Source organism: Rhopalosiphum maidis, chromosome 1 (assembly GCF_003676215.2).
Source record: "Rhopalosiphum maidis isolate BTI-1 chromosome 1, ASM367621v3, whole genome shotgun sequence".
NCBI classification, from domain to species: Eukaryota; Metazoa; Arthropoda; class Insecta; order Hemiptera; family Aphididae; genus Rhopalosiphum; species Rhopalosiphum maidis.
The window spans coordinates 85369061-85396574 of NC_040877.1; the positions used below are offsets into that span (position 1 = coordinate 85369061).

Sequence of the window (27514 nt, forward strand, 5' to 3'; positions counted from 1 at the left end):
GACTCCATTCAATAAGCGCTCGTTTTAAGACGTGTAAAATACACTGAAGTACGTTGCGATTGCTACAGACTATACTATCGCGGTAAGTCACGGTTCTAAGTCGTAATCAGGTGACCAGTTGGGATTTTCGGGAACTTTCGAGTTTGCTCATAAGCCTATACGGCTGTATATGTGCGTCTGGTCACACTGCGAAAGATGAAAGTCCAAACTTTGTACTGACCTAAGAATTCGACAATGACACGCAGGTAATCTTTGGGTCGACGGTACATGACAAAGTCGACCGCACAGCAGCATTGACGGCCCAAAGACACTACTGTTTAAGTCGTCTTGAACGCTTTTATGGGTACCTAATCCATGTTCATCGTTTATGGAGAACCGCGGCTATTAAATTTGGACAACGTGGAAGCACTAAGTTCTGGAAAAAAAATTAAAAACGCATTTTTATAATATACACGTGAACGACAACTAAAATTCAAAATAACGATGTACTCATATTAAGTGTTTTTCGACATTATATATATATATATATGTATATATTTGTATAGGTACATAAGATGCAATATTTCCAATAATACATTATATGGTGTCGCGGTCGTAGTTATTCGTCTGGCCCAAGTGGACTACGGTGTTCGCTTTTATTGCAGCTAAACTCGTTCGCGTAACAGTTTTTACTTGTTTTTATCTACGATAATATACGCGTAGGCGTATACGTCTCAAACCCATATTATTGTCACCATTGTAGACACCAAATCTGACCTTAATAGGCAAAACCAATTTAAACTCGCTCACCATTAAATGTATACCGTACTCGGTATTCGCTGCACATGCCAGACGTGGCCGAAAGATATCTGAAAACATAAATCATAATATTATTATACGGCGATGATGGCCGAACGCAATGTTATAATTTTGTTATACAGCTTCAAATAAGACGATTTAATAGATACGGTCGTGTGGGCGAACTTAAGTGCATCGTAAAATAAACGAAACGCAAAGAAATTTAGCTGAAAAAATACACGACCAAGGCCTGCAGTAATGATAGATATTCTCCATAAAACGATGACACGATATTATGTCGATGTATATCGTATATTATTTTATAAAAGTATATGACATTAGTAGTTATATTATAATCGTTTTGCCGCCCCAAAGTTAAACATAGCGAATTCAATTTGAATAGATGAATCATATTATAGTATAGTGAATCCACAAAGATCCACTTTAACGTTAATTATTTTACGAGTGTAAATTTTTAAATGTTGCGACGAAAAATATAATTGCAAAATATTCAAAATATCTACGGAATGCACGCATCGCCAGGTTATACAATTAGAGATCGCCATCAATTTTCTGAAATCGTAAAATCTTGTTAACGAAACAAACAACGTTCAAATGTATGCGTTGACATGTTTTCTACGCATGTATCGCTCGAACGCATATAATATTAAATCAATTTTGAAATGGATTTAGTACCTGTTATAGCTATATTATGCCTAATAATAATATGCATTTTACTTGCGTTTATTACTTTGTACTTTTTTAGGTATTCTATAACCGCAATTAATTGCAATAGTATTGGTATTGCTTTAGGTGTTCGTATAATAACACTTTACATAGTCTTTAAGCCTTAAGCACTAATATCATTATATGTTTTAATCGCTGCACAAAACAACATAAAAAATAAATATTATTAGCAGTCAAAAATCCTCTAATCCATTTCTTCTGGTGATATATCAAATATGACATTAAAATAAAAATAATAAATATCACTCGGAATTAATAAACTATTTTGAGTTCTAACTGATATGTGTTAATCTGTTTAAAAAAAAATAAATAAATAAATAAACAGACAAAAATATTAGCTTTGCTTATAAAAACTAAAATAAATTTATTTTTACAATACCAGAAAGAAAATATTGATATAATTAATAACACACACACAAATCTTAGGTATATTAAAATAGAGGTAAAGTTACGTAATATTGTGATCACCAGTCATTATAATATACTATATTTTAAAAATAACTCTTATTTGATATGTAAAGAAAAAATAGCTTGGACCCGGGTTGTAATATAATATACATATTATAAACGAGTAAACAATAAAAATATTTATATTATATTAAAATACACAATAGCGTAATAATGATATAAATAATACGCGCTCGCTCGTTATTGTATTAAACGTAAAAAAATAATTATAAAAAAAAAAATATGTTTGTTGGAAAGATGTGTCTATTTAGGGTTAAAACGAAAAAACAAAATATTATATTTAGAAAAAAAAGTTCCTCGTAAGGTACTCGTCGCTGGCTATAGGAATAAGCGACTCTGTATCCGTCGACTGGGAAGTTTCCGATTTTCCCTGCGACGGCGTCGGACTATATTTCAATAAAGTTCATTAGCGATTCGGAGTCCAGAAAAGCACTACTATTATACGCCTACATACAACATATTCACCAAAAGTCGCGATAATCGTACAATAAAACGGTAGACGTGAAGACGTAGATTCGTCGCCATCTAAAATGTTACGACACATCCGATCCGACCAAGTCGCGAACAAGGAACGGGCACGCCGTAGTGCTTTACACGGTCCGTTATTTTAAAGGCCGGACAGGACTTAAAATTTGAAGAAGGGGCCGAATTCGGACCAGACCACACTTAAAATTTAAACAAAAGACCAAATTCGGATCGAACCAATGGCTACGTATTATTTATAGACCGAACCGGACCAGTAATTCAATTTATTCGCATACAGCAAACCGGGACCGGACTGCCGGTTGTTCGATCTTAAAACATTTCGGACCGTTTATGGACCGGACCGTAAGGTTCAGTCAATATTAGCCCAGACCGGACAATGAAGTGCAGATTTTGTTTTGAAGTGAGCTATCTATAGCTATCTATTTATAATGAATTATATTACGTAATAACAATAACTTATTTAGATTCTATGAACCGTGATTGGGACCGAATCGAATCGGACTGAAAATAATGCATTTTATCTGAGGACTGAACTGAATTACTTCTAAAAAATATTGAACCGGACCAAACCAATGATTCAATAGTTTTTGTATGTCAGGACCGGACTAAACGGGTCCATGCAGAGCACTAGGCCAGTGGTTCCCAATTAGCATTGAGCCACGGACCCCTAGCTAAATTTAAATTGGACGGGTGGCTCCTTATTTGTGATAACTTGCTTTTCAATTTTATTTAATTATATCATTAATTGTCGACTTAATTGTCTATCTATTTATTTATAGTACCTGGAATCTTAAGCCACTACGTGTTTAAAAAATTTCACTAAGATTTCACTAAAAATATCACATCAGTACTACATAACCACGGACCCCCTAATATCAAAACGCGGACCCCTGGGGGTCCTCGGACCACCATTTGGGAACCACTGCACTAGGCGATGGTCAATGACGTCGTGCCGGTAAAGGGTGCAGGAATTCGTTCGGGGACCTGGTCGGTTGGCTAGAACCCGCTTTGAAACCATATACTGCCGACGTAGATTTATACCGTGGTACGGATAAGCGTCGGGGGTGGGTCTCGCAGTGCGTGGGCACAACCCTCACCTCTCCGCCGGAGACGACATCGGCGATACGACGATAAAGAGCACTGACGAAGCGTCCGGGAAAAGGTCATACGTTCTCCGGCAACTCGCGACGGGTAAGACCCACGCGGCGTTCGACCCTCTGACGATGGCTGTTGACAATACTGCCGGCGTGGGCATATCGATTTCGCCTCGACGACACGACGATGGCGACTCGTCACGACGGCGGTGGAAACTTTGGCTGGGGGTGAGTGATGATTGGAGGCGCTATAGGAACGCGGACGTCAGCGCCGCCGGACCCGCGGGAACTCGACTTTTCGACTCAGCGAGCGGACACCGGACACGGGTCGCCGAGACGAAATCTACAGAGAGTATATTATCAGACTATTTTTCGTCGTCGCGCGGCTCCGGTCGCCGCTGATTCCTCACCGTCATAATGATCTTCGTTTGCCCCACGCGTTTTTTTTTTTCTATCAAAACTATCGTGTTCGACTTCGATAGCCATTTTCGCAATGATATATTTTCTAATTTTTTTTTTTCATCGTTCTCAAATATAACGAAATTAATATGTTTTTGTGTGCCACAGAGTCACGTTTGCTTATTCGTTTTTTATTTCTTATGGTCAACTTTTTCAAACGTTTTGATTTATTTATTTTTCCTATCAAAGTAAGAAAGGCGACGAGTGAGTGGTATTGCTTTGCTCTGTAAATAACTCGGTTTCGAGTGGGTCACTGTCATGGCGGGTATGTTAAAAAACAGGTGTACGAACAAACAAGAACCAGGTGATCGTCGACGTCCAAACCGTGCAAAAGGATAAATAATTAATAACGATATGGATCTAGTATTGTGGATAACGCGATGAGTGGTATGGCCTTAGATGGCCGGGTACAGTCTGTTCGTGAACAAATATTCAGAACAATACCATTATAATGGCGATGTATATACATTTATTTGTTTTAGTTGTCATGTGAAGACGTAAATAACCGAGACATAACTATTTACAATATAATAATATTGTTTTGCATGCGCTTAAACTTGACGGAGAGAGACAGCCTCGTGCGATTATATAATAAATATAAACCAAATCGTTTGTATTTTATTATTATTATTATTATTATTACTCTGTTCATCCTAACATTATGTCAATATAAATAATATGTGCATTGTACCCGCACAAACGAGACGTTTACTTTGGCGTTTGCCAGTAGGTTTTACGACGTTGTCGCAGTCTTCGGAAACGGCTTCTTTATGTACGACGACGACGCTATAGGCTACAAGTCGTTTATAAATTCTGAGAAACAAATTGCGCGGATATATTATTAAAAACGGAGAAATAAAAGAGGTTTAAACTTTCTACGAGTCTGTCGGTCGGTGTAATTTCAAACGAAACGTCGCGCGCGTAATGGTGAATTCGTAATCGGAGAACACATATCGTCGTATACGCGCATAATACTCGTGTATATATATTATTATGTGTGCGTTGTTAAATCGCCTCGAAAACACGTGGTTGGTCGAAATCCTCTTAAAAGTGTTACATCGTCTTGTATTATTATTTTTATTATTACGACGGTGGCGTATTGGTAAACATTTTCTCGAGCATTGGAAAACGTCGCGGAAAATGTACTTGAGTTCTTAAACAGGCGGAAGGTTTTACAATTGTTTTATTTATTTTACTAAGTTACATAATATTTATATATATATACATAAATAAATATATTACATTTTATATACAAAACACATATTAAACGTATATCATATTATACTATAATATGCAATGCGACTAAAATACATAATATTATATTATTTTTACAATGTTTTGATTTGATATTTTATGAACGATAAAATATATTAGTTATAACTTACATATGTTCCTATATTATTTCTTTACAATAATCTACATGCATATATTTTTAAATTGTTGCTTACAAAACAGTATTTGGTGCTATTTTTTTTTTTTTTTTTTTTTTACTGTTCCGCTAATCAGTGGAATTCTTTAGTTTTAGATATGGGTCGATTTAGAACTACTTTTCTGCCATTTGGATAGTGTTTCTATATGTTGGTGCTATTATAATGTTTTTACCGCCGTTTTCTATCCTATTAAATTTAAAATCAAGAATATTATTGAAATTGGTTATCATTAGACTATTTGTTTATCTTATTTTTAGTAATAAATGATACGGAAGTATGCAAATATTAGATGGTAAATGAAAAACTTATATTAGAATATACATTTATAGGTATTATAGAAGTAGAACAATTCTAAATATTTTTTATTTTCAAAATATTTATAATTATAATATAATGGCTATTAAACAATGGACATTGATGTCATATTCATATTCTTGTACAATTATAATTTACTACTGCTTATAACATGTTATATTTAATACTATTATTGATGTTTTCGGTATTATACTACTTAATATTAGATAACAAAAATTAAAATTTATAAGTCATGTATTTGTATATTCTATTCATTATTTTTAGTTTTATAATTAATCTATATTCTTTATAATTCATATAAAATATACATAATACTGAATTTTATAAGTTGTATGCAAATGATAATAGATAGATGATGACGATGAAGTAATGTACACTAAATGTATTATATGAAAGTTGTATATTCTATAATTATAACATACGGAGAAAACTCTAAATTTCAAATAAAAAAATAAATAAATAAATATAATGAAGTTCACAGATTTATGTATGAGTAATTGAGTATTAAAGAATACATAATAAATAGTTGCTTTACTCGTTAGTGACAATCAACGATTTATGTTTAGAAACTGTTTTCTTTTTAAAACTCTGGTTCTTAAAAATTACATTACTGATTATGAATAATGTATACCTAATATACATTATTCCTTTTTTTCTCGGACTTAATTTATTTAATCTATAATAAACAATTCCTTCAATGCTTGGTTTTAACAATTATATTAATTTTTAAAAATTAAACTTCTATACATTTTCACCGAATATTAATCTAATATGGCTATAGTAATTTTGAAATGGATCATAAAATGTTGCACTTGACTGTTGGTCAATACACAAAAGCGTGGTCATATAAACGACACATGGTTACACGGTTAACAATATAATATACTCGTGTATATATATATTGTATTTATAGATAGTATCAGAGATCGTATCATTCCTACGTAAAATATACTATAGAATATTTTATTGCCGTAAACGTCGAAACGCGGTAACCGGTAACGACCCGGTCCCGGCTGTACCTCTCGTTTTTAATTTTTTTTTTTTTAATATCCTAGTTTTATAAGCGGGTGTACGTGTATAACTGTTCGTATATGCGATATAGAATCTAATCGTCTTTAATAGAGGGACATTATAATAATATCGTATACTATGGAAATATACGCCTTAATAAAAACTCAATTTCACATAGTGGAAGGGACACGATAATTAAAAACGACAAAAAAATAAATAAAAATAAAAACTCCCAACCCAACTATTATACTATTATCTCTAATTTTAAAGACATTTACAATATAAACACGGTGTATCCAACGTTCGCGTGCACACAACAGCTGACAATCGCGCATTGCTCGGTGACCGTTTATAATAAAGCACAAAAAGTAAAGATCAGCACCAATCGTCGGTAGGAAACTAACGAATTTTTAAATAAACAACATTGAAGATATTTAGGGATGTCTTCGTTGTCACAAATGTCTAGTAAAAACTATAAACATATATATATTATATTATTATATATTACGATATACATAATCTACTTTAACGTTGATGGTAGAAGAGAACGTTGTAATAAAAATAATAATATTATGACAGTGAAATGACAAAATAATAATATCGATTGGTGACGTATTAGTTAAGTGCTTACTGTGCAATACTTGAGTAAGATGTGTATATCGACAAGAACTGCGACAGTGTTTAAATTATTATAACATATTAATATCACCAGCAGTTGCAGTGTTCTCTGCTGATTTTTTTTTATTTCTCTCGTCTTTTGTCTGACCCGCAATTTTAAAACAATAATAAATGGGTAATAAACTGTAATATCACTTAATAAAGCAATATTGTTCAATACGGAAATATAACGCATGAAACAACTCATTTAAATAAGTTTTTTAACTACATTAGTTCGTATTAAATTAATATAATAATTATGTATTGTATTAGTAAACAATATTTTACTTCAACCCCATAGTATTTGTAATTTATTGATATATAAACAATTTGAATAATTCTTTTGCTGTATAATAGGTGTTTAATGTACTTCTAAATCACTGAGATTTAATGGTTGCGTACATTTGGACTTTCTAAAAAACATTAGTGGTGTCGTAATTTGCTTATCTAAAAATAAACCCTGCAGATTACTGTAAGCTTATATCATGGTTAATTATTATTTATATTATGATCATTCTTATTAATGCATTTATTATTTTAATAATTAAGTTTATTGTTTTTAACTTGTAACAGACGACATAACAGACAATTTTGAGAAAAAAAATTAAAATAAATGGTAAAAATCATAACAAAGAATAATATTGAGTAGAGATGTATGCTGTCAGCCTATTATTCTAAGGATAATATTGATAATTCATTAAACATTTATATTATTCATTTATTTTTCTATTACTAATACGCTAAGTTGAATTCATTATTATTATTATTTTTTTTAAATAAATTACATTTTTAATACTGTAAAATAGAAGGTAAGATAATGTTCAGTTTTTCAAAAACTATATATTTGTTTAGTAAAACAGAAACGAGAAATGGAAATTACCCCAAATTAAACAACTTTCACTGCCGTCCTATAAGTTTGGCAAGGGATGCGTCGCCGACTACTTATCGCCGACAATTACGGTACCTCCAATTACGTGTTGACGTTGGTGAAATGCTCTTGTTTCGTGTATAATGTATTATACTATATTATAATATAATAATTATTTACAGTGTAAAATATTGTCTTACTATTTATTTACTTACCTTAAAAATATTGTGACTATTACGATAATATTACGTAAATTACATTATTTTCAAAATCAACTTTTTCGTAACATTTAATAAAAAATCATGACTCAAATATTTTATATTTGGAATAATCAAAGAATGTCATAGATTTTCGTAAATTTTCCAATGTCAACATAACACAAAACAGTATTTTTTTTTTCACAGATAAGACGTCGACCTATTATAAATACCTTTTATTAAAAAAAAAAAAAAATTAAATTAAATTAGTTAAATTTTTAAAGAACAAAATAATCTGCTATTTCAAAAAATTGTAAGTACGCATTATCATATTTAGTTTGAGATGTTAAATAATAATAACTATTCCGTTATGTGCCGATCAGTTATAGTTTTGCAATAAGCTAGATGTGTTGATTTTAAAGTTACCGTTGGTGAATAGTATAATATTATAATATTATAATGTGTATCATTTGGACTTCTAAAAGTACAATTTATATCTATCACTTTTTCTGCAATCATTATACTTCAAAGATCATGATTTGTTCGTATTTTTCTGGTCTTTGAGCAATTTATTAAATTCCTAATCCATAGAATATTAATATTATCACGTTTTAATTTAAGTTTTATTGTTCAAGAATATAATCGCATCAATCTTAGCATAAACATAAAATATTATACTGTCATAATTGATTTTTGATGTTTTAAATAATTAAGTGCCATGCCACATCCCATTGGTTATTATAATTTATCATTTCACATTAAACCATAATATTTTAATGTATATTTTATTTAAACCTCCTTTATGATGTTGAACAGAGTGATTGTTTTGACGTTAATTTATTGTTCAACATATTACATGGACGTAATTGTCATTTTGGTGTATTTTTTATTTTTTTAATTTTCAACACCTTTCCCTTCTAACAAACAATCATATTTTAATAACACAGTACCTATAAACTTTAAATTTTGAAATAATTATGCATGCTTTTAACTAGGTTTTTTTTAAAAAAACGTTTATACGTACATATGCCTAAATTAATGTTTCAGATAATTATTGTCATCTTAATAAACATTGTACACTGCAAAAGAGTGATTCTTTTATCATGAAATATTCATTATTTTAAAAACCATTAATGTCTCTACATATTTTTTTCTTACATAATTATTAACAGTTGAAATAAGTAATATTTTTTATAAAAAATATACATATTTTTATTGCCATATTTTTTTTAAGTTCTTTACTTTTTTTAAAGATAACCTGCGTTTTTAATTTCATATTTTGAAATAGAATACTTTTTGAAGTATTTTGATATAATAAATAAAAATCGAAATTCGGATTAGTAGTTTTTAATTTTTAAGTTTATATGAGCGGAGTAGTACACTAGCATTTTGTTGAATATTCCCGTACCACTCCACTCAACTAACCTAAACTTTACATACTTATTATTCAAAAACCATTTTTGATTTTTATAGTAACTTAGTGATTTTTTGTATGCTATGATTATTATAAAATTCAAGTTGTAGACAATATTTACTGCAGTAACCTACTAAATGTTGAGATAATTTAAAATATATACTGCACTGCAGACCGATATCCATATTTTTTTTTTTTTTAACATAAAAACTGACTTATAGTGTAAAACAAATCATTTATGATTAAAATAATATACTATAGACATTATGATGATTAATATTTATGTCAGTGAATAATGAATCAGTCATCATTAAACAATGTATGCATATAATTAAAATTAAAATTATTATAGATATACATCTGATATATTAAGTAATGAATTCAATATTCTAATTTATCATTTGCTTATAGATACCTATTTCTTCTCTGCCCAATGTAAGCTTTAAGATAAATTATACGATCCATTAGTCACAATTGCGGTACCTACACGATTAACGTCAGCTTAAAAAGTATTACAAAAACACTAATATTCATTCCATAACTGGCACACATTAGAAGTATCGTATAATCTATTATCTAATACTAATATTATTTTTTTCTTTTTTTTGTTCATTATTCTTAGTTATTATTTTTTTAAATTTGTATTTTTACAGGTACACTAAAATAAAAAAGGAACATTTTTTTGTAATTATTAAATGGTAACTGAATATTTTATTAAAAAAAACTATTAATATTTAAAAAACAAAAAACCAGCGAAACAATGAAAATTGATCCGATAAATGTATTTTGGTATATTATAATAACGTATTATATTATAATGTACGCATATAAGTAAGACATATAACAAAATTCGATATTATATGGTTAATCACGTGGAAGGTTTTATAAGTACCTATACATAAAAATACTACTGAAACAAAACTTAATATTTGTAAAATACCATCTAAAATTATTCCAATTAAATGTATTTGAGCATAAGTGCAAATATACGTATATTATTAATACATTGAATAGTAATTTGTTCTCGTTGGTTTTTTGGTATTTCTCGTACTACCACCATAAGTTAAGCTTACGAAAATTACCCGACCCGGTGGTTTAGTGGATCGAACTTACTGTTCTCTTTCATTAATACCAGAGACTTTATTATATGTATATTAGTATCGCATATTCATATTATCAGAATGCGATGAACCAGACCAAGACAAAGTTTAATTAGTAAATTGTTTTAAAGACTCAAGTTGATTAACAGCCAACAGGCAGTTATTTCGAAATTCTAAAAGTATATATTGTAATCAAAGGGGTATTTCAAGGATTTTGAGATAATAGGGGTTAAAACTATACCATGTTTAAGTTTGAAATAACACTCGGAAGGTTTTAGGTTTTTTTTTATGTGTTCAAAATCATATAAAAGTCCACAGTAGAATTTTAATTATACATTATAATATTATATTATACCTAATTAATATTATTATTTTTATATAATAATATAAATATAACTCGCTTATTAATGTTATCGTGTATTATTTAAACTTTACATTTTAAAGTAGAAAACAGTTGTTTTATTTATGTAGGTTTAACTCCTCCGAAAATTTGTTTTTTAATTTAAGTATTTAATCATTCATTAATTATCTAATCTACAAAACACAAATAATAATTTTTTGAAAAATTATTTTCTAAAGTTTAAACAACGATTTATTATTCGTTTGTTATCCATATCAGAACACCCGCAGAACAACATTATTCAATATGTAACTACATTTTGTTATTTATTCAATAGAAATATTTTTCATTTTAGTAATACATGTACGTTTTATAAGATGTGTAGGAAAGTGGGTGAGAAAAATATGATATTAGTATCTGAACAGGTGGCGTGGGACGCAAAGCCCCACACGGGTCTGTTTCGTTTAACTGTGTAAATCCCCTCCAAGTAAAAAATTGAAATTGTGCTTATGTTTTATACATTTTAAGACTTATCTACAATCTATTCGACAATAAGAAAATTAATGTTAATTAAATCTTCCAGATGTCATTTCGATGAAATTAGTAAAATAAGTAATAGGTGGCTCATATATAAAAAAAAAACCACACGTGTCCGGTGGCGTATTTACGGGGAGGGGATAGATATATGGGAGATAGATCCCCCATTGGTCTTTTTACTTGATAGGTTTAATAATATCGTACATATATTACAGAAATACAGAATAAAATTATTGAAAACGCTACATTTTATTATAATATTGAAATTTTAAGAATTTGGAAATATTATAGTTGATGACCGTAGTCAATACACGACTTACTTCTAAATATTTATATGATTGAAAACAATATTCGCATTGTAAAATTCCGTCAATCGTCATTATTGTCAATAACGATCCGGCTATTATCATGCTTTTAATAATAATTAATAAGCGTTTGGTTGCTTTTTCTAAACTTATTGCAAGATGAAGGTATATAAATATTTAAATAGGCATTCTAAACAATAAGTTCTAATAATTAAATGGTATACAAATAATAAACGAACTTTAAGACTAAATACGAGTTATTACTTATTTTTATAATATTTATTATTGCATTAGCTCATTTTTAACCCAGCATAATAATTCACTATTCATTATAATCGAACGCTCGTGTCAGTGCCAGTGCCGAACTTCCACCTTGGCAAACTAGGCAGCTGTCTAGCGGTCATTATTCTTTACCTTCCTGGGGTTCAGGCCCCCGACTAAGTGCCAAAAAAAGGGCCTTTCCTTAGTAGCTGTATTGAGACCTTGAGACCCTCAAGTTCGGAGCACTGACTAGTCGCTAGTGCATTATTTTTACTGTTTTAATTTTTCGTCCTATATATATATATTTGTATATTTATCAATAAGCACTACTATTGTATTCTTATGGTTTACTCCATTTTATAAAAAAAATGACAATGAATAATAAATCTTCAAAACAAAAAAATACAGTCTTATATATTTATGTGTAGGTACTTATTGATAATAAGTATATAAATTTAAAATTTTCAACATTTTTGTGAAACGGTAGTATTAGTAAGTGTACCTACTCTCCCCACGGTAGAGGAAATTATATGTTCGCCAACGTTTATCCTCCGCCCAAGACAAAATCCTAAATACGCCACTGACACACACACACACGCGCACGTGCCCGATCGACTGACGATGTAGCTCGACGTCTAACGAACCCGACGCACTGCATCCCGAATATAAATTATTATAATTATTGGTCTCATTGAATTATATTATAATAATGTATACACACACAGCAACGACAAATATTAGGATTACACGACGCTGCGTTTGGAAAACCCCACGAGTATTGTATAATCCTTGAAATAACAATAACAACTTACCCCGAACGAGCGATCCACCGCTCGCCTCGTCGTAGTACAACAGAGGATAGATTATTCACGTATAGACGAACAGACGTTTCTTATCCGAGTAAGTGTTCCGCGTGCTGCCGGGGCAGTTTTAATATATAAATTGATCTGGAGATGCGTACAGCGTTCGGTCGTCCAAACATCTGCGAACGGTAGCGCATTAAAGTCGGTTTTAAATTATTTATGACGGTCAAACGAAACCGTTTTGCGAAAACGTTTAACAACGCAGTAACAATAATAACAATAATAATAATATATGGAAACGAACCGTACGCAATAATTAAAATATCGATTGGAAACGCGTGCGATGTATCGATTCGTCTGCAAATCGAATCCGATCGCCCTCGTCGGTGCAGCGAGCAGCGCAATACGAGTACAAACCGACAATTTTACCATCACTATCCTTGCGCATATATCACACACACACACACACACACACACACACACGAGTAAACGACCGCTATGCCGCAGCCGCATACGCTAAACATGTATGCGACTTTATAATAATATAAAATATATTATTACAGTGCGCTGTGGTAGTACAACGACGACGCGATTCGTTCGGATCTTATAAACAATTTACCGAAACCCATTGGCGTATATATTGTAATATGCGCGCGTATAATATTATGCAAACCGGTGTTTTTTTTCCAGAGTAAACTTCCAATGACCCTCCCGAGCACGGTAAATATAAAATGTTTATTTTCACGTACCCGCAACACGATGATATAATATACGCGTTTCGTTTTACTTTTTTTTTGTCCGCGACGAATTTACAAGATAAACGTCGTCCCCGGATAATTTCACGGCGGTCATTTAAAAGAAGAAAAAAAATATGACAAATCCGACATTAGTACCGACGGGTTTTGCAAAATCGCTCCAATGCGGTTGCGTTATTCACACTTTACCATATTTTATTATAAGTATTATTCGTATTTTACGTATAATATTATATGGGGGGGGGGCGGTGGACACGATCTGTTTTCGGAAAGCTTGTGAAACACGTTGTGCGCTAGTTCTCAAAGGTTTTTAAATATTTTCACCGCGTTACGCGAAATAATATTTTATAGTATAGGTTATTTCCATCGAAACCTCGATTATCTTTACCTGACCATTTGGGGTACGGATATCCGATTTTGTCGGATAACACTACGATGTATTTTTTTCTTAAATAAAACATGTGTTTTACATGTTACTAATTATAAAAATGTAGTAACAATACTTTTAAATTATTTAATTAAACGAAAATCCAATCGTTCACAAATTTTAATGTACTATATTTTCTTATGACAGTCGGAGGCTGGGTTTGATACAAACAAATACAAATGTAAGCATTTTCAAATCTATATATTCGCATACGCGCGTGTTATATTTTGAACGTGCTTTATTGGAATCGGTCCCGATCGTACTACATTCGTTCCGTTAACATTATTTCTCAAGCTTTTTGTACACGACTCAAATTGTTTCAGCGATAACATAATATAATATATTACCGAAAAATGTTCTGAATTCCGTTTGTTTGCTCGGGAGCGGGCCTTCTCGAATCCTCGACTTTTTTTTTCAAACTTACATAGTCACGTGTTTGTTTTCGTTTCAGACATTGTACTTTAGGAAAAATGCACAAAAAAGTACACGCGCGAAACTGAGTACTGATGACCGTATAAATGTGCACAGTGCACGACGATGTTATACGGTGATGGTTATGACACGTATGAACACTATACATAGTAGAATATAAATAATATTACATAATAACCATATACGGTCGTGCAATTCCACTAGTTTTGTAGATAAGGACATTGAAATATGCTAATAATGATGTGTGCCATAAATATTCTATCGGTGTTTAATAGTATGCACGATAACGGCACGACGATAGGCGGCGTGTACAGAAGTTAGCACGGATGTTCGGACGACGGATGGTCGCGGTTTCGCCGTATATATTATAATATCCCCATATTGGTATTATTATAACGATGAACTTTGGCGGAACGATAGCTTGAAAAAAATCGGAAGTGAAGGACGGTGCGACACTCGGGTTTTCGGCTGCACAGACGTGCACAGCGTATACACGGATTCCAATAACATATAATGCGTTCCTAGATAATATTACATTATGGTTTGCCGTACGAAATTGAGGCGATTCCTACCATAGCCCGCAATCATTTTACTTATAGTACTATGATGTCGAGTTACCACGCACATGGTTTACTGACGACGCCGTCTGGTATAACACACCCGTCATATCCTGTACCTATTTAAAATGTATATTTGACTTATTTTTTACCGCATTTGCTTATCACTCAATATTATGTTATATTACACCGCGAGACAAACAGACGCATGTGTGTTAAAAAAAAAAAAAAAAAAAAACGATTGCCATAAGATACGACTCCAATCATATTCATGAAATCTCGATCACCCGTCGTATACGAATTTCGCTAGGTTGGCGTCTGATCTCGTACATTAAAAAAAAAAAAAAAAAAACACAAAGTCAACCGTGTAGAATGCCTAGCCGCTGTTTGCTTCCGCCGAGTTATTTGTTCAAAGTGCATACTCACGTCAAGTATATACATATATATATATATAAATACGAATAGATATATTCGCGCGCACGTGTGTGTAAAGGCCCGTTGCTGCAGCTTTTACTCTAATAAGAACAAAGACACGTACTGAATAATGCATTCGTCGTAGCGCAGATATCGGGACGCGTAGGTGGTGGAGACGGTAAAGCCCGAGGAAATAAATAGTGGTTAGATAAACACTTCGGAATAATAATAATAATAATAAAAACGGAACAAATCGCACAATCAAAGAGTGTCGTATTAAAAGCTCCGAAAAACAATAATAAACCTTCTTTGGAAGATTTCCGCCACGCCGACTCCTTGTGACACGGTAACGCGACGTCGCTCTATACCCCTACACCTATTATATACGTAATAACATTTTAATTATCGTCGCATAGACACCGACTATATATTACACACGAATGACATATTATAATATATATATATATATACTAGGTATATAGTCTGAATATTCTCATCCGGTCCAGAGGAGATGAATAAGCAAAACGGTCCCCGAGCGCGTTTGAGCCGGTGCGTCATTTTCAGTTTTTTTTTGTTTTTGTTTTTTTCACTCCGACATCTGCAGCAGTTTTCTCCGCTAATAACAACATTATAATAATAGTACAGTCGGAGTGTTTTTCTCGAACGCATCGCACTGGCGTAGTTTTGTTCCACCACTACAACTCGTACTATACACTACGCGTTTACGGTTTTATACGCATCATATTATAATATATACTTTATACGACACGATTCCTCGTGTATAATCGAGTTTCACACACACACACACACAAGGTAATGCAGTGTGTATATATACACGCACAATGCGAGTGTAGTTATACTCGCGCTCCTAATGCGTCTGGTAAACACGCGGGCGCGCGCGATATAGAGATGTTCAAAGAGAGTTAATTCGCGCGTCTTACTGCGTCCCCGGCCGTATAATTATAACGATATCGCGACTATTGTATATTATAATTGTGATACTGTTCCCGCGCTTGCCCGACGCTGAAGACGACTATCGAGTCCCCGGTAAATTCCAAATAAATCAGAATAGATATATTTTTTAGTATTATTTTTTAATTAATTACGACGTCCGCGTCATTGTATTTTTAGGTAGTTTCGCAGCCCTTAATAATTATAACGACAATAACAATATAGAAACAGATAAGAACAATAACACGACCCGTCCACGGGTCAGGAGTTGGACGAAAACTCCTGAAATAAACACTGACTTTTTTTCCCCCGTCCCGTCGTCCGCGACTTCCGCCGGCATAACAATTAAAAATTACATTTATACGTCGCCGCCGTCGTCGACACTCGTAATCGTTTATACAAATATTAAATGACGACTCAATGTTTATATTTAACGTGACAGCATCGCCGATTCCGCATTCCCGAGAATTATAAAAAGTTTGGTCAACGGGGGGCAAAACGCCACTCGGCGTCTACTATAAAAACGCCATCAATTAGTGAGACTCGCGTTCATTGGCGTATACACACTCGTGGATAATGCGTTTACACCTGCACACCTCACATCGAAAAATATTATTATTACGTGACAATTCGAAGATGTGATTTTTTTCGACCATATGACCCATATACGGCGTGATAAATAAGCTTAATAGTTGATAACATTTACTGTTGTGGTATTATTAAAAGAAATAATACGGTACAATAATATGTATTCGTGTATCATACCAGAAATGTATAAGCTGTATCACTTATAAGGTGTTACCTATATTTACCTTCATAAATTATAATTCTGTTTTAGTTATATTCAATATTTTACTCGTTATGTATTTCCACTAATCCAATAATAATAATAATATAACGTTAAGAGAATCCCTTTTTGTTTAAACATTTTTATTGCAGATTAATGCATTGTTTTATGCACGTGGCCATTTAAATCCTGCAAACCCATAATATCAAATTGAAATCATTTATGTTTTATACCTAGGTATAACATATTATGTCAATGTTGAGATTATGGAACTAAATCGATTATTTTATAATTGAAAAACAAACCGTTCGGAAATATTAAACAATAGTTAATGATTAAGAATACCGACGCGACATAAATATGTGAATAAATAAAAAACATTATGATAACAGTTTACATACCGACTGCCTTATTACCAGTTACTGTAAAACGTTTGTGGTCGAGTTGTTGCACATATAATAAAAAAAGAATAAACATTAAATCTATAGTAATATGTCTATCGTCATAAATTAAATCTACCTAATTACAGTTGTATTTGTTTCCGGAAAAGAACTAAATCTAACTGTTGAGTCTTGCGAACTCGCAAATAATTCCATTAAATTGGCAGGCAATAATAATATGATGAACATCATCATTTTTTTAGCGTCTTACGATAATCGTTTCGACGCCGCGAACGCCATACCGAAGATTGTTCAAAGTTTAATACTCGCCATCGACTGGAATATAATTACAGACGTTCCGAAAAAAAGAATGGCTAGAATTTAATTCCAGTCACGCGTTGGGAAAAAAAAATCACTGATCGCTCGCGCACGTGATGATTTACTTGCCCGAAGTGGCAGCTTATAAGCGCCAAACAGACAAGTCGAACGCACGTCAAAACTCAAAAGCCACAACGAAAACTTTTCTTTTTAGTGGCAGTCCAAATCTTGCGAGATCTCAATTTTTGAGATAATAATCCGTCGATCGTTGTCTCCATCAACGCATCGTACAATCATCATTGTCAACGGCCGTCCGATTACTGCCATTTGCCGGAAGCATAATATACATCAGCTCTTATGTTTTGTTAATCGTATTATAAAGGGTGAGCGGTATATTATATGTAATACAGTTTTCGTTCGTCAACATAATATGCTCTGTACGCGTAAAATACGGTGTAGTAATAACAAGTAATTTGGTGGACGCGTCTCCAATTCAAATCACTCAATAATTATTATTATAAGATGATTTTGTGAAAAATATTAATATCTACAAAATCATAGAAAGTATCATCGACAAGATTACAGTGAGTTTGAAAACCATAATCGATAATATTTTAACGTTCTTTTTAAATACGTTTTTAAGTGAAACAATAATGATCTCGCGACCGTTCTCAACATACAAACAATAAGGTTATACCCAATAGGTATAAAGATAATATACTCAATATAACGATATCTCAATAAATACCTATTGTATTGCAATAGTGGGTATAAGCAAAATTAGTTTTAAAAAAGCCGTTCAAAGATTGCTTATACAAATTTAGAGTAGCGTCATAAGCGACAAGTCGATGACTAGAAAATAACGATTTTCATAAGACTGAATGAGTAGAATATCCAGAGAGATTTTCTGAAAATCGACTTATGACGAACACGTCATGTAAAACTTGTACACAGATTCTTTTTTTCGAAGAAATATCCATAGAATATTATATTTACATCAAACCTCATTTCGCAGTACTACATTTTGTATTCAATTATTGGGTGCGTACTGTTTGGATTCTAGAAAAGGATTATTTTACAGGTGAGATGAATTTGACACGTAGCGTTTTTCCTCCTTTCTGAGATGAAATCCGGCTATTTAATTATTATCGATGTTATCCTTTCGAATTATCCATGTTCAATATAAATCGTTATAGTTACTTATTTATCCATTTATTATACATCAATGTATTTTTGTATTTTTTTTTATTAATGTTTTGAACTTTACTTTTGATTTCTCATTATTTTGTTTTACGTGTGAATCGAATCAATGACGAAAAATAAATTATTAAATAAAAATATATTGTCTAATATGTACTCTAATATATATATATTATATGTTAAAGTTAATGTAATGATTAGCGTTAATCTACAAAATAATAAGTAAGTTTATAAATTACCAAAACAGTACAACAGTAGGTACCTATAATACTTCAATTAGTTATTTTGTACAGTAATAGAATCATTATATTAGAATATCAAAAAAAAATAATTCACACGTTGTCTTTGTTAATTGTCATTTGTTTGTACCTACAACATACATACTTAAGTCTTTGGGTAAGATTGACACATCGTCGTCACACGTCATACATATAATCAGTTATAATAATATAAATACAGTATACAAATATATATCATGTACTATTATTTTTATTATATTGTGTTAAAAACGAGTATACTATGTACTCACGTATTTAATGGGAATTGTAATAAAATTACAATAATTTTAAATAATTATTTTAGATCTAACCTTCGATATTTAGTTAAATTACGATAACCATAATTTCGCTACAAATGTATTTGTACAATTACAGAATACACGGAGATGCACTACTAAAAAAATGAATATCATCATTTATTCTCATATTATTATATGGTCAAATTGATAGAGTGCATTCAAATAATCGATTTTGTTTTGTTTTAATTTTAGTGACGCAACTATAAGTTACATATATAAAAGAAAAAGGTATACTGAGATGCAAGTCAGCAATCACCTGGTTACGACCTTTTTTTTTTATACCAGCACTCGACTTACCTATTAAATAAAGTCCTAGATGTAAGTAGTGTGCACCGGAAATATTATGCAAAATAGAGGTTTTTTCTTAAAAAAAAATAAATGTGTTTGTTCTTTAACACTTCATCCCCTTCGCCATAGTTTGTTACGTGTACACGGCACGGTGCATGAAACGTATATTATGTAGGCCAAATGTTAAACCTATTCACCACACGTTAATACGCTGTTGTTAGGTATAGTACTGGTCACGGTAGTAGTATAGTAATTAGTAAAAATAGGTATTTGGGAGTAATAAATGGGGGCTCGGAGAATTATAGTAATAATAATTATCGAACGGCTTCCGTGCACACGCGTAACCATGCGGTTATAAACAGTGTAACGCACTAATCGATTCACGAACAATAATAATGATAATAATAATAATCGGATACTGTTAAATTTGATCCGATGATACCGTAGTAGTAGTTTTGCTATATACGTATTATAATGAATAATTGTACGAGGTATATAATAATATTATATATACATTAGACGTATAGTCGCGTCCAATCTATAAACGTGTAACTAAGATGATTCCATCACCTCTACTGCTATTATACAATATATAATACTATTATAATATTATATTATAAATACGCGTACCTACCGCGGTGTAGATTTCACCAACGTTTAGCAACGTTGCACGGTCGACGGACGTCCCATACTATGGTCTTTCTCTGTTTCTCGTCCAACTACGACCGGTTAATCGTGTTTAATATTATTATTATTGTAGACGCGTTATAGTTTGTTTTTTTTTTCTATTCGGGGCGGTACGAAGAAAAATATATTCTATTTCCGTACGGGCATATCGAAATAATTCAATAATAATATAATATAATGTAACGGCGTTATTAAAAACGTAAATATTATTTCTTAGAATATCATGCGATAAAACAAAAACGAGGAATTTATCCATTCCACTAAAACATCTTGTTTCGATAAAAGTATGCACATCGACTCGTGCATAATAATATGGCTACATTATTCATAGCTCATAGGTACCTATAGGTATTTCGTATAATAATATCATCTACCTGTATAGAGTCGGCCGCCGAGTCTTAAATTCAAATAAAAACGGAAAAACATAGCGTACGTTTTAGACTGCACTTATGTTTTATTAGATTTTCGTATTAAAATAATTTATTTATAACATAAGTCATAATGTTAAATGTATTAAATGTATAATATTATATGCAATAATAAAATGTATAATCGATTTAAAATACCTATATATATAATATTATGATAGATATGATACAAGTGCGTTAATACTATGAGTTTAGAACATAATATTTATAGGTAATATTATTAGTAGGTATAAATTATTATAATTATTTAAAAAATATATATAATTCAAAATAATAATTATGGGTTGGTCGTCGTACAACATTTCGTACCAACATTTGTATATAGTTTATAATTTCGAATATTCGTATATTATTACATTTTTAACGCGCAGCAGAATCAATATGATACGCCCAAACAATAATTGCTTTTTTTTCCCATAGAAACGTACGAGTGCTAATAAAGAATATTGACTGATAAAATGCTATTTTCGTTAATACAAACTCGTCCTGTAAATAATAGATTTTAATATGTTGACGTTTCGGCGTAGTTGCGAGTATTTGTTCAGGGCGCGCAAGAGACCGATGAATCTTGTGTCTGGAAAACAATAATGGTTTAAAAACTAAAATACATTAAACAAAAAAAAAAAAAAATCCGACGGCTGGCAATACCACGATGTGGGGATTTATTTATTTATTTTTTTAATTTATATTATAAGCCGAATGATACGAAATCAAATGTTTACAAGACGGTACGGATACTAATTTTGAAAAGTAATCTGTCGGAGAGAGGAAAAAATGATTTTCGTTTTCTCGTTTTATGCGCTACGGCGAACATTCTGATATTATACAGCCATCATATTATATAGAAGTGGAAAAAAAAAAACGGAGAAATATAATTCTGTCGTGTTCTTTTCGCCGCAGAGAGGATATCACTGTTTTCCCCGGCACGAGAGACCGTAATACGCTTTGTATAATATCTGAACTCCACATGCGCGCCTCACACTTAAGTAAACACGTTTCTTGTTTAGATTGAGTTACATTTCCATTATCAGCAGATCCCCCTGTCCTGACCATATTTGTTTTTAACTTCTCGTGCTCAGCGACTGGTGTCGACGGTAGAAGTGTCTGTCGGATGAGGGTGGTGGCAAAGTACGAGGGCTGCTGTGAACTTCGAGTCATAATGCGATTTATTCGGTAGCAAATTTCAATTTTATATAAATAAAATCACTATATTATTATACAAGTCCATAATAAATATTATTTCAGTATACAATGATTATTATTTTTTTCTTAAACATAAATTATTATTATTATTTATTTTTTTTTTTTTACGTCGGCTACAGTTTTATTATTTATATAATATTATAGGATAATATATAAATATAAATATATATAATGAACGTTTATTTTATTTCGTATGCCCTTTCCTCGTCCACAGTCCTGGTCGACTGTTTTTCTCCGCCATCAACCAATCGAAGACGATATTTCTTTATGTGTTTTTTATTAATCCAATATCACTTTCCCGGAATCATCACGTGGGATAGTTGTACACCCTGCAACAGTGACAAAAAAAAAAGATATAAATAAAAATCATAACTACAATTTTATAAACACTGTACAATTCGTTCATACGGTGTTCAACGGAGATTTCCCTATTTCGAACCATGCGGGGAGATTTATTGCTGACAAAACATTTTTTTTTTTTGTTTTGTATGTTTTATTAGTTGTAAATTAATAACGTTTGTGAAAATATACCACCTCACGTCGGCGAGCTATGCGACAAAGAGGCCTATTAATTTTCAAAACCAAAAATCGAAACAAATGTAGTTTTTCAAATCAAGAAATATTTAAATAAAAAAAAAAATAATAAAAAAATAATATATAAATGACGTATTATAATAGTGCACGATAACGTGCAAATAAAATGTCCATATCGATGTAGACGATATAATACACAACACTTATAACATTTTATACGATATCGTTTACACGTTAATAATTTTAAGGACTTCGGTATTATAGGCAGAGTAACTGTCGAGTTCCGAACGATTTTATCTTCGGTATGAATATTATAATATTATTATTAGAAACACGCGTTATCATACGACGTACACCAATATAATAATAATAATATAATGACAATAATGATAACAATACGAGCTGTCACTGCGGATATCCGATACAGAATACGTGTCCGTGAATCGAGTGTAATATACGCATATTATACATATTGTACATTATAATAGTAATCGCGCATATTGTTTCATAAAATCGATACCTTTCAATCAAAATAGGAATTATACATAAATACAATGCGAGTGACAAGTTCGTGTTATGTACATATAATACATAATATTTTGTATTCTATATTGCCATTTAAGATATAATTTAACATGAAAATTACATTCCAATAATAAATTGTATATAAGAAGGAAAACAATTCAATTTACAGAACTCAATTTCGCTCAATAAATTACGAAGTAAATAAAAAAACTGTAGGTTACAAATTTCAGTAAACAATTAATAAGATTCTGTTTTCACAGACAATTATAATAACAGAAAAAAAAATCAGTTTCAAAAATAATACGTCTGTGGTTTTACTTATAATTATTTATTTTAAGTAGATATATTACTTTTTATTTTACCAGTGCACGTAATCTTTTCTACGTCACACCGTTATTTTTTTGACCACTGTAACTGATTTTGTGTTTAGATTTTATTGTTTTATAGAGTAATCGATCAATAATTAACCTCCTTAACGTTATAACGGTTACCGCAGTTTATAAGAGTGTAGTATACTTTTTACCTTTTAGCGGTGTGACTGTCTTAAGAGAGTGCGCGCAAAACAGTATGTATTTTTTTGATTAATAATAACAATATTATTCATATTTGTTGGCTGGCGTATTGTATAGGCAATTTAGGTGCATCGAAGTGTAGGGAAACAAATTTAAAGTGGGAATAATAGTATCCATCACGACGATAATAACGTCTCAACAACCGTGCAGCGTTAGTAGTATACTACTTTTTAAATAGTAAGCGACAGCTAATCGTCAAATTGAAAAATTAAAAAAACACGAAAATGGAGCGACTGTTTCGGTTATAATAAATTTAACTGTTCTTAATCAATTCATCGTTTTATAATATATAATGTAACCGATTCAGTTGTTTTAATTGATATTATTATTTTTGAACGTTTCATTTATACGTTTGAATTATTTCAATAACAATCTTAATAAATATTTTAATTCGATAGTAGCAGAAACATGAGGATTATGACGTGTATTAAACCACTAAAAAAAAAAAAACAAAAATACACAACAGGTACTAATCACTAGAACTAACATAGTTTATGTTATAATTGCACAATTGTACGGAAAAATGTATGTTTTTATTTCAAGTACGTAAAATTGCGTCATTTGGAATAACTATTATTCCAGTCTCCATAGCTTTATAATGAACCGAATTATTGATCGGTTCTAGAATTGTGCCAACGAGTATTTTTTAATGCACATTTAAGATTACATTATATCGGTGTACACGAATTCAAGAAACGATATTATACTCATATACGAATAATAACATTTTATTTCAGACATTTTTTACTATAGAAAGTACACGCGCTTGGTATTCATTTATTATGATGTTCTAACGGGCAATGGAATACTATCAGTGTGAGTATAAATTGTATTATTACAAATTAATTTAATCTTCGCCTGAGGATTTACGAATTTCATATAGACATTATGTGTTGTAAACCGAAGATAATAATTTAATACAAGTGTCGCGGCGGTGAAACTTAACGCACATAAAATAGTTCCAAGTGTTGCGGATGAGGGTCGGTTGTCATTGATTAATTATTAAAAACCGCCGGTCTACTTGATGGTGGTGGTTTTTGACGAACAAAGAACGCGAAAGACCGAATGCTTTTCAATAATTTACCAGGACGGCTTTTGACGTGTTTCTTTAGCTACTTCCGGAATACCATTGAGTACTGAGTGGGTTACATTTTTTGATCCTGTGTGTGCATTAAAAATGTTGTTTAATTTTACGCACACGTAGATACCTTGTAATCGGTAACCGGTCGATATTTCTATAATATGTACTATTTATTTTGTTGAAAAAATATACAAACCAAGAACTGTACTGTTTTTTTTTTCTTTGGCGTATTTAAAAACTTCGTAAACGTATCAGAAATTTAAACAGTTAAACGTACAGTTTTAAACAAGAAACGTACTTTACGTTTGCAGAATAATCGTCAATAATAAATCATCAAACAGTCCGGCTAGCTAATGTTAAATAATTTATAATATCGGCAATTTTAAAATATTAACTTGGTAGTTCAAATGTACGTATAATATAATACTATACCTACATCACGCACCATTTGGTAAGCTTAAATAAAAAAAAAAAAGTAATAATAAATCGATTTGATAAAGGAAGAGCGTTTGAATCATCTTCTCATAGTTCGAAGCGTTTCTTTGTACACCATACTATCGATATTATTCTCTCTAAAAAAAAAAAAAAAAAAAAAATACGACGACGACGATTAAATCACTACCTTGCGGTCGACCAACCTTTCGTCGTCGGATTTATTTCGTCTATCCGCAGCAGTGGGTACGCATTGCGACGGAATTACACCGTCGCAATCATGGACAGCAATAGACCACCGCATCGTCACGATCTATATAACACGCGCCGCGCGTAAATACCGATTTCGTAGTAATATTACTGCGGTATGAGGTAATTTTACGGTAGAAAATAAAATTATATTTACGGAAAATCTCAAATTTCGACTATTATACAAAGGACGCATTTATTATTATTATTAATATTTATTATAGATTATAGTAAGATTTTTTCATCACTTGAAACTCTTCAGTGAATTTAATCGTGATGGTAAACGCATTATATACCTACCATACTTATACCATAGTTGTATAAATGTTGACGAGTTAATGAAAAAAGTAAAAACCACCGCCGCCAAGGTCGTACTTCTTTATAGGCTATAATAAGTTCTTAATGTAAATCTTCATTGAATCCAGGTCACTGTAATGGATGTGTTAAAATTGAACGTTTTTGAATAAGAAAATCGATACTGTTCGGTGACGCTGTGTCAACCTCTAGTTCTAAGGATATTTTATAATTTATTTATGTGACTGTTAAAATAATTTATTATCATTTTAGTTACACTTTAGTTTTTGTATTTTCATCTATTTTTAAAAATAATAGTTAACAAAGTTGTGAATAATTTCAAGTCCATTCGATTATTATTTTTAAATAGTATCTAAGATTGTTTGAGGTAAATCGGTATCATTATATTATGTCATAGTTAAAAATGAATTGAACATTCGAACAATTTGAAATATTATTTAAAAATATAAAAGATCAAATTATTATATGTATTTAATTAGAAGATTACTGTTTTAATATAATTTGATATAAATATATAATATTTAAAATAGACACCTATTTTTTATTAAATATAGTTGTAGTACGTGTTATTGAGTTATCTATAATAAAATAACATATTTAACTTTTTACTTTTATATTGTTGTAGAACTAGTTGTAGACCATCAGTGATTGCGGGTGGATTTGTGGATTTATGGTGCACATTTTTACTTGATAGGTTTTGATATATTATATTTTACTCTTTCAGACGATTATTTAGAGCAAAATAGAATCGCCGTACGTGCAGCGTTCTAGGTTTTTCATTGTATATAATAAAAGATCACGTCCATTACTACTCTCAAGTTCGAATATGTAATATATAAACAGAGTTATTATATTTAAACCAACTAGGTAAGTTATATGTCGAGAAATGTGCATTATTTTTAAAGCTTTATAAAATCATAATATTTTAAGTATTCTATTGTTGTCTGCGGTTTTTATTCTTGAAATTTAAAAAATTTAAATACATCTTATATATTTCTTATGGTATTACGTGATTTACGATAAAAGAATCACTCTGTACATAGTTTTTTTTTGAGGGAAAAAGTGTACAAAAAAAGCTTGACGGGGTGGTTTATAGCAGTATAGCTCATAGAGCGTCGTTGGTATTATTGGGG

At 31.3% G+C, this 27514-nt stretch overlaps 2 protein-coding genes across 2 annotated transcripts in view; both read right to left on the reverse strand.

Annotated features, from left to right (window-relative positions):
• Nucleotides 1-334: 334 nt before the first annotated feature.
• On the reverse strand, nt 335-15031 carry LOC113557717. The gene is made up of 3 exons (XM_026963271.1): nt 14799-15031; nt 790-848; nt 335-415 (listed from the first exon to the last, which is right to left on the reverse strand). The coding sequence occupies exons 1-3, from the start codon at nt 15029-15031 to the stop codon at nt 366-368; spliced, it is 342 nt and encodes a 113-aa protein (XP_026819072.1). The 3' UTR covers nt 335-365.
• A 6619-nt stretch (nt 15032-21650) lies between these two features.
• LOC113556062 (protein O-mannosyl-transferase TMTC1-like) overlaps nt 21651-27514 on the reverse strand; it is a 99034-nt gene continuing 93170 nt past the window's right edge. Inside the window, exon 15 of the mRNA XM_026960785.2 lies at nt 21651-23002. Coding sequence (XP_026816586.1) covers nt 22964-23002 — 39 coding nt within the window. The 3' untranslated portion in view covers nt 21651-22963. The remainder of the gene's footprint in view (nt 23003-27514) is intronic.

Coding starts and splice junctions, on each gene's coding strand:
- LOC113557717 (XM_026963271.1), bottom strand. CDS start 15,031: ATGTATAGTGTTCATACGTGTCATAACCATCACCGTATAACATCGTCG. Junction 849..14,798: donor GGAATTCAGAACATTTTTCG/GTAATATATTAT, acceptor TTATGTTTTCAG/ATATCTTTCGGCCACGTCTG. Junction 416..789: donor AGTACGGTATACATTTAATG/GTGAGCGAGTTT, acceptor TTTTTTTTCCAG/AACTTAGTGCTTCCACGTTG.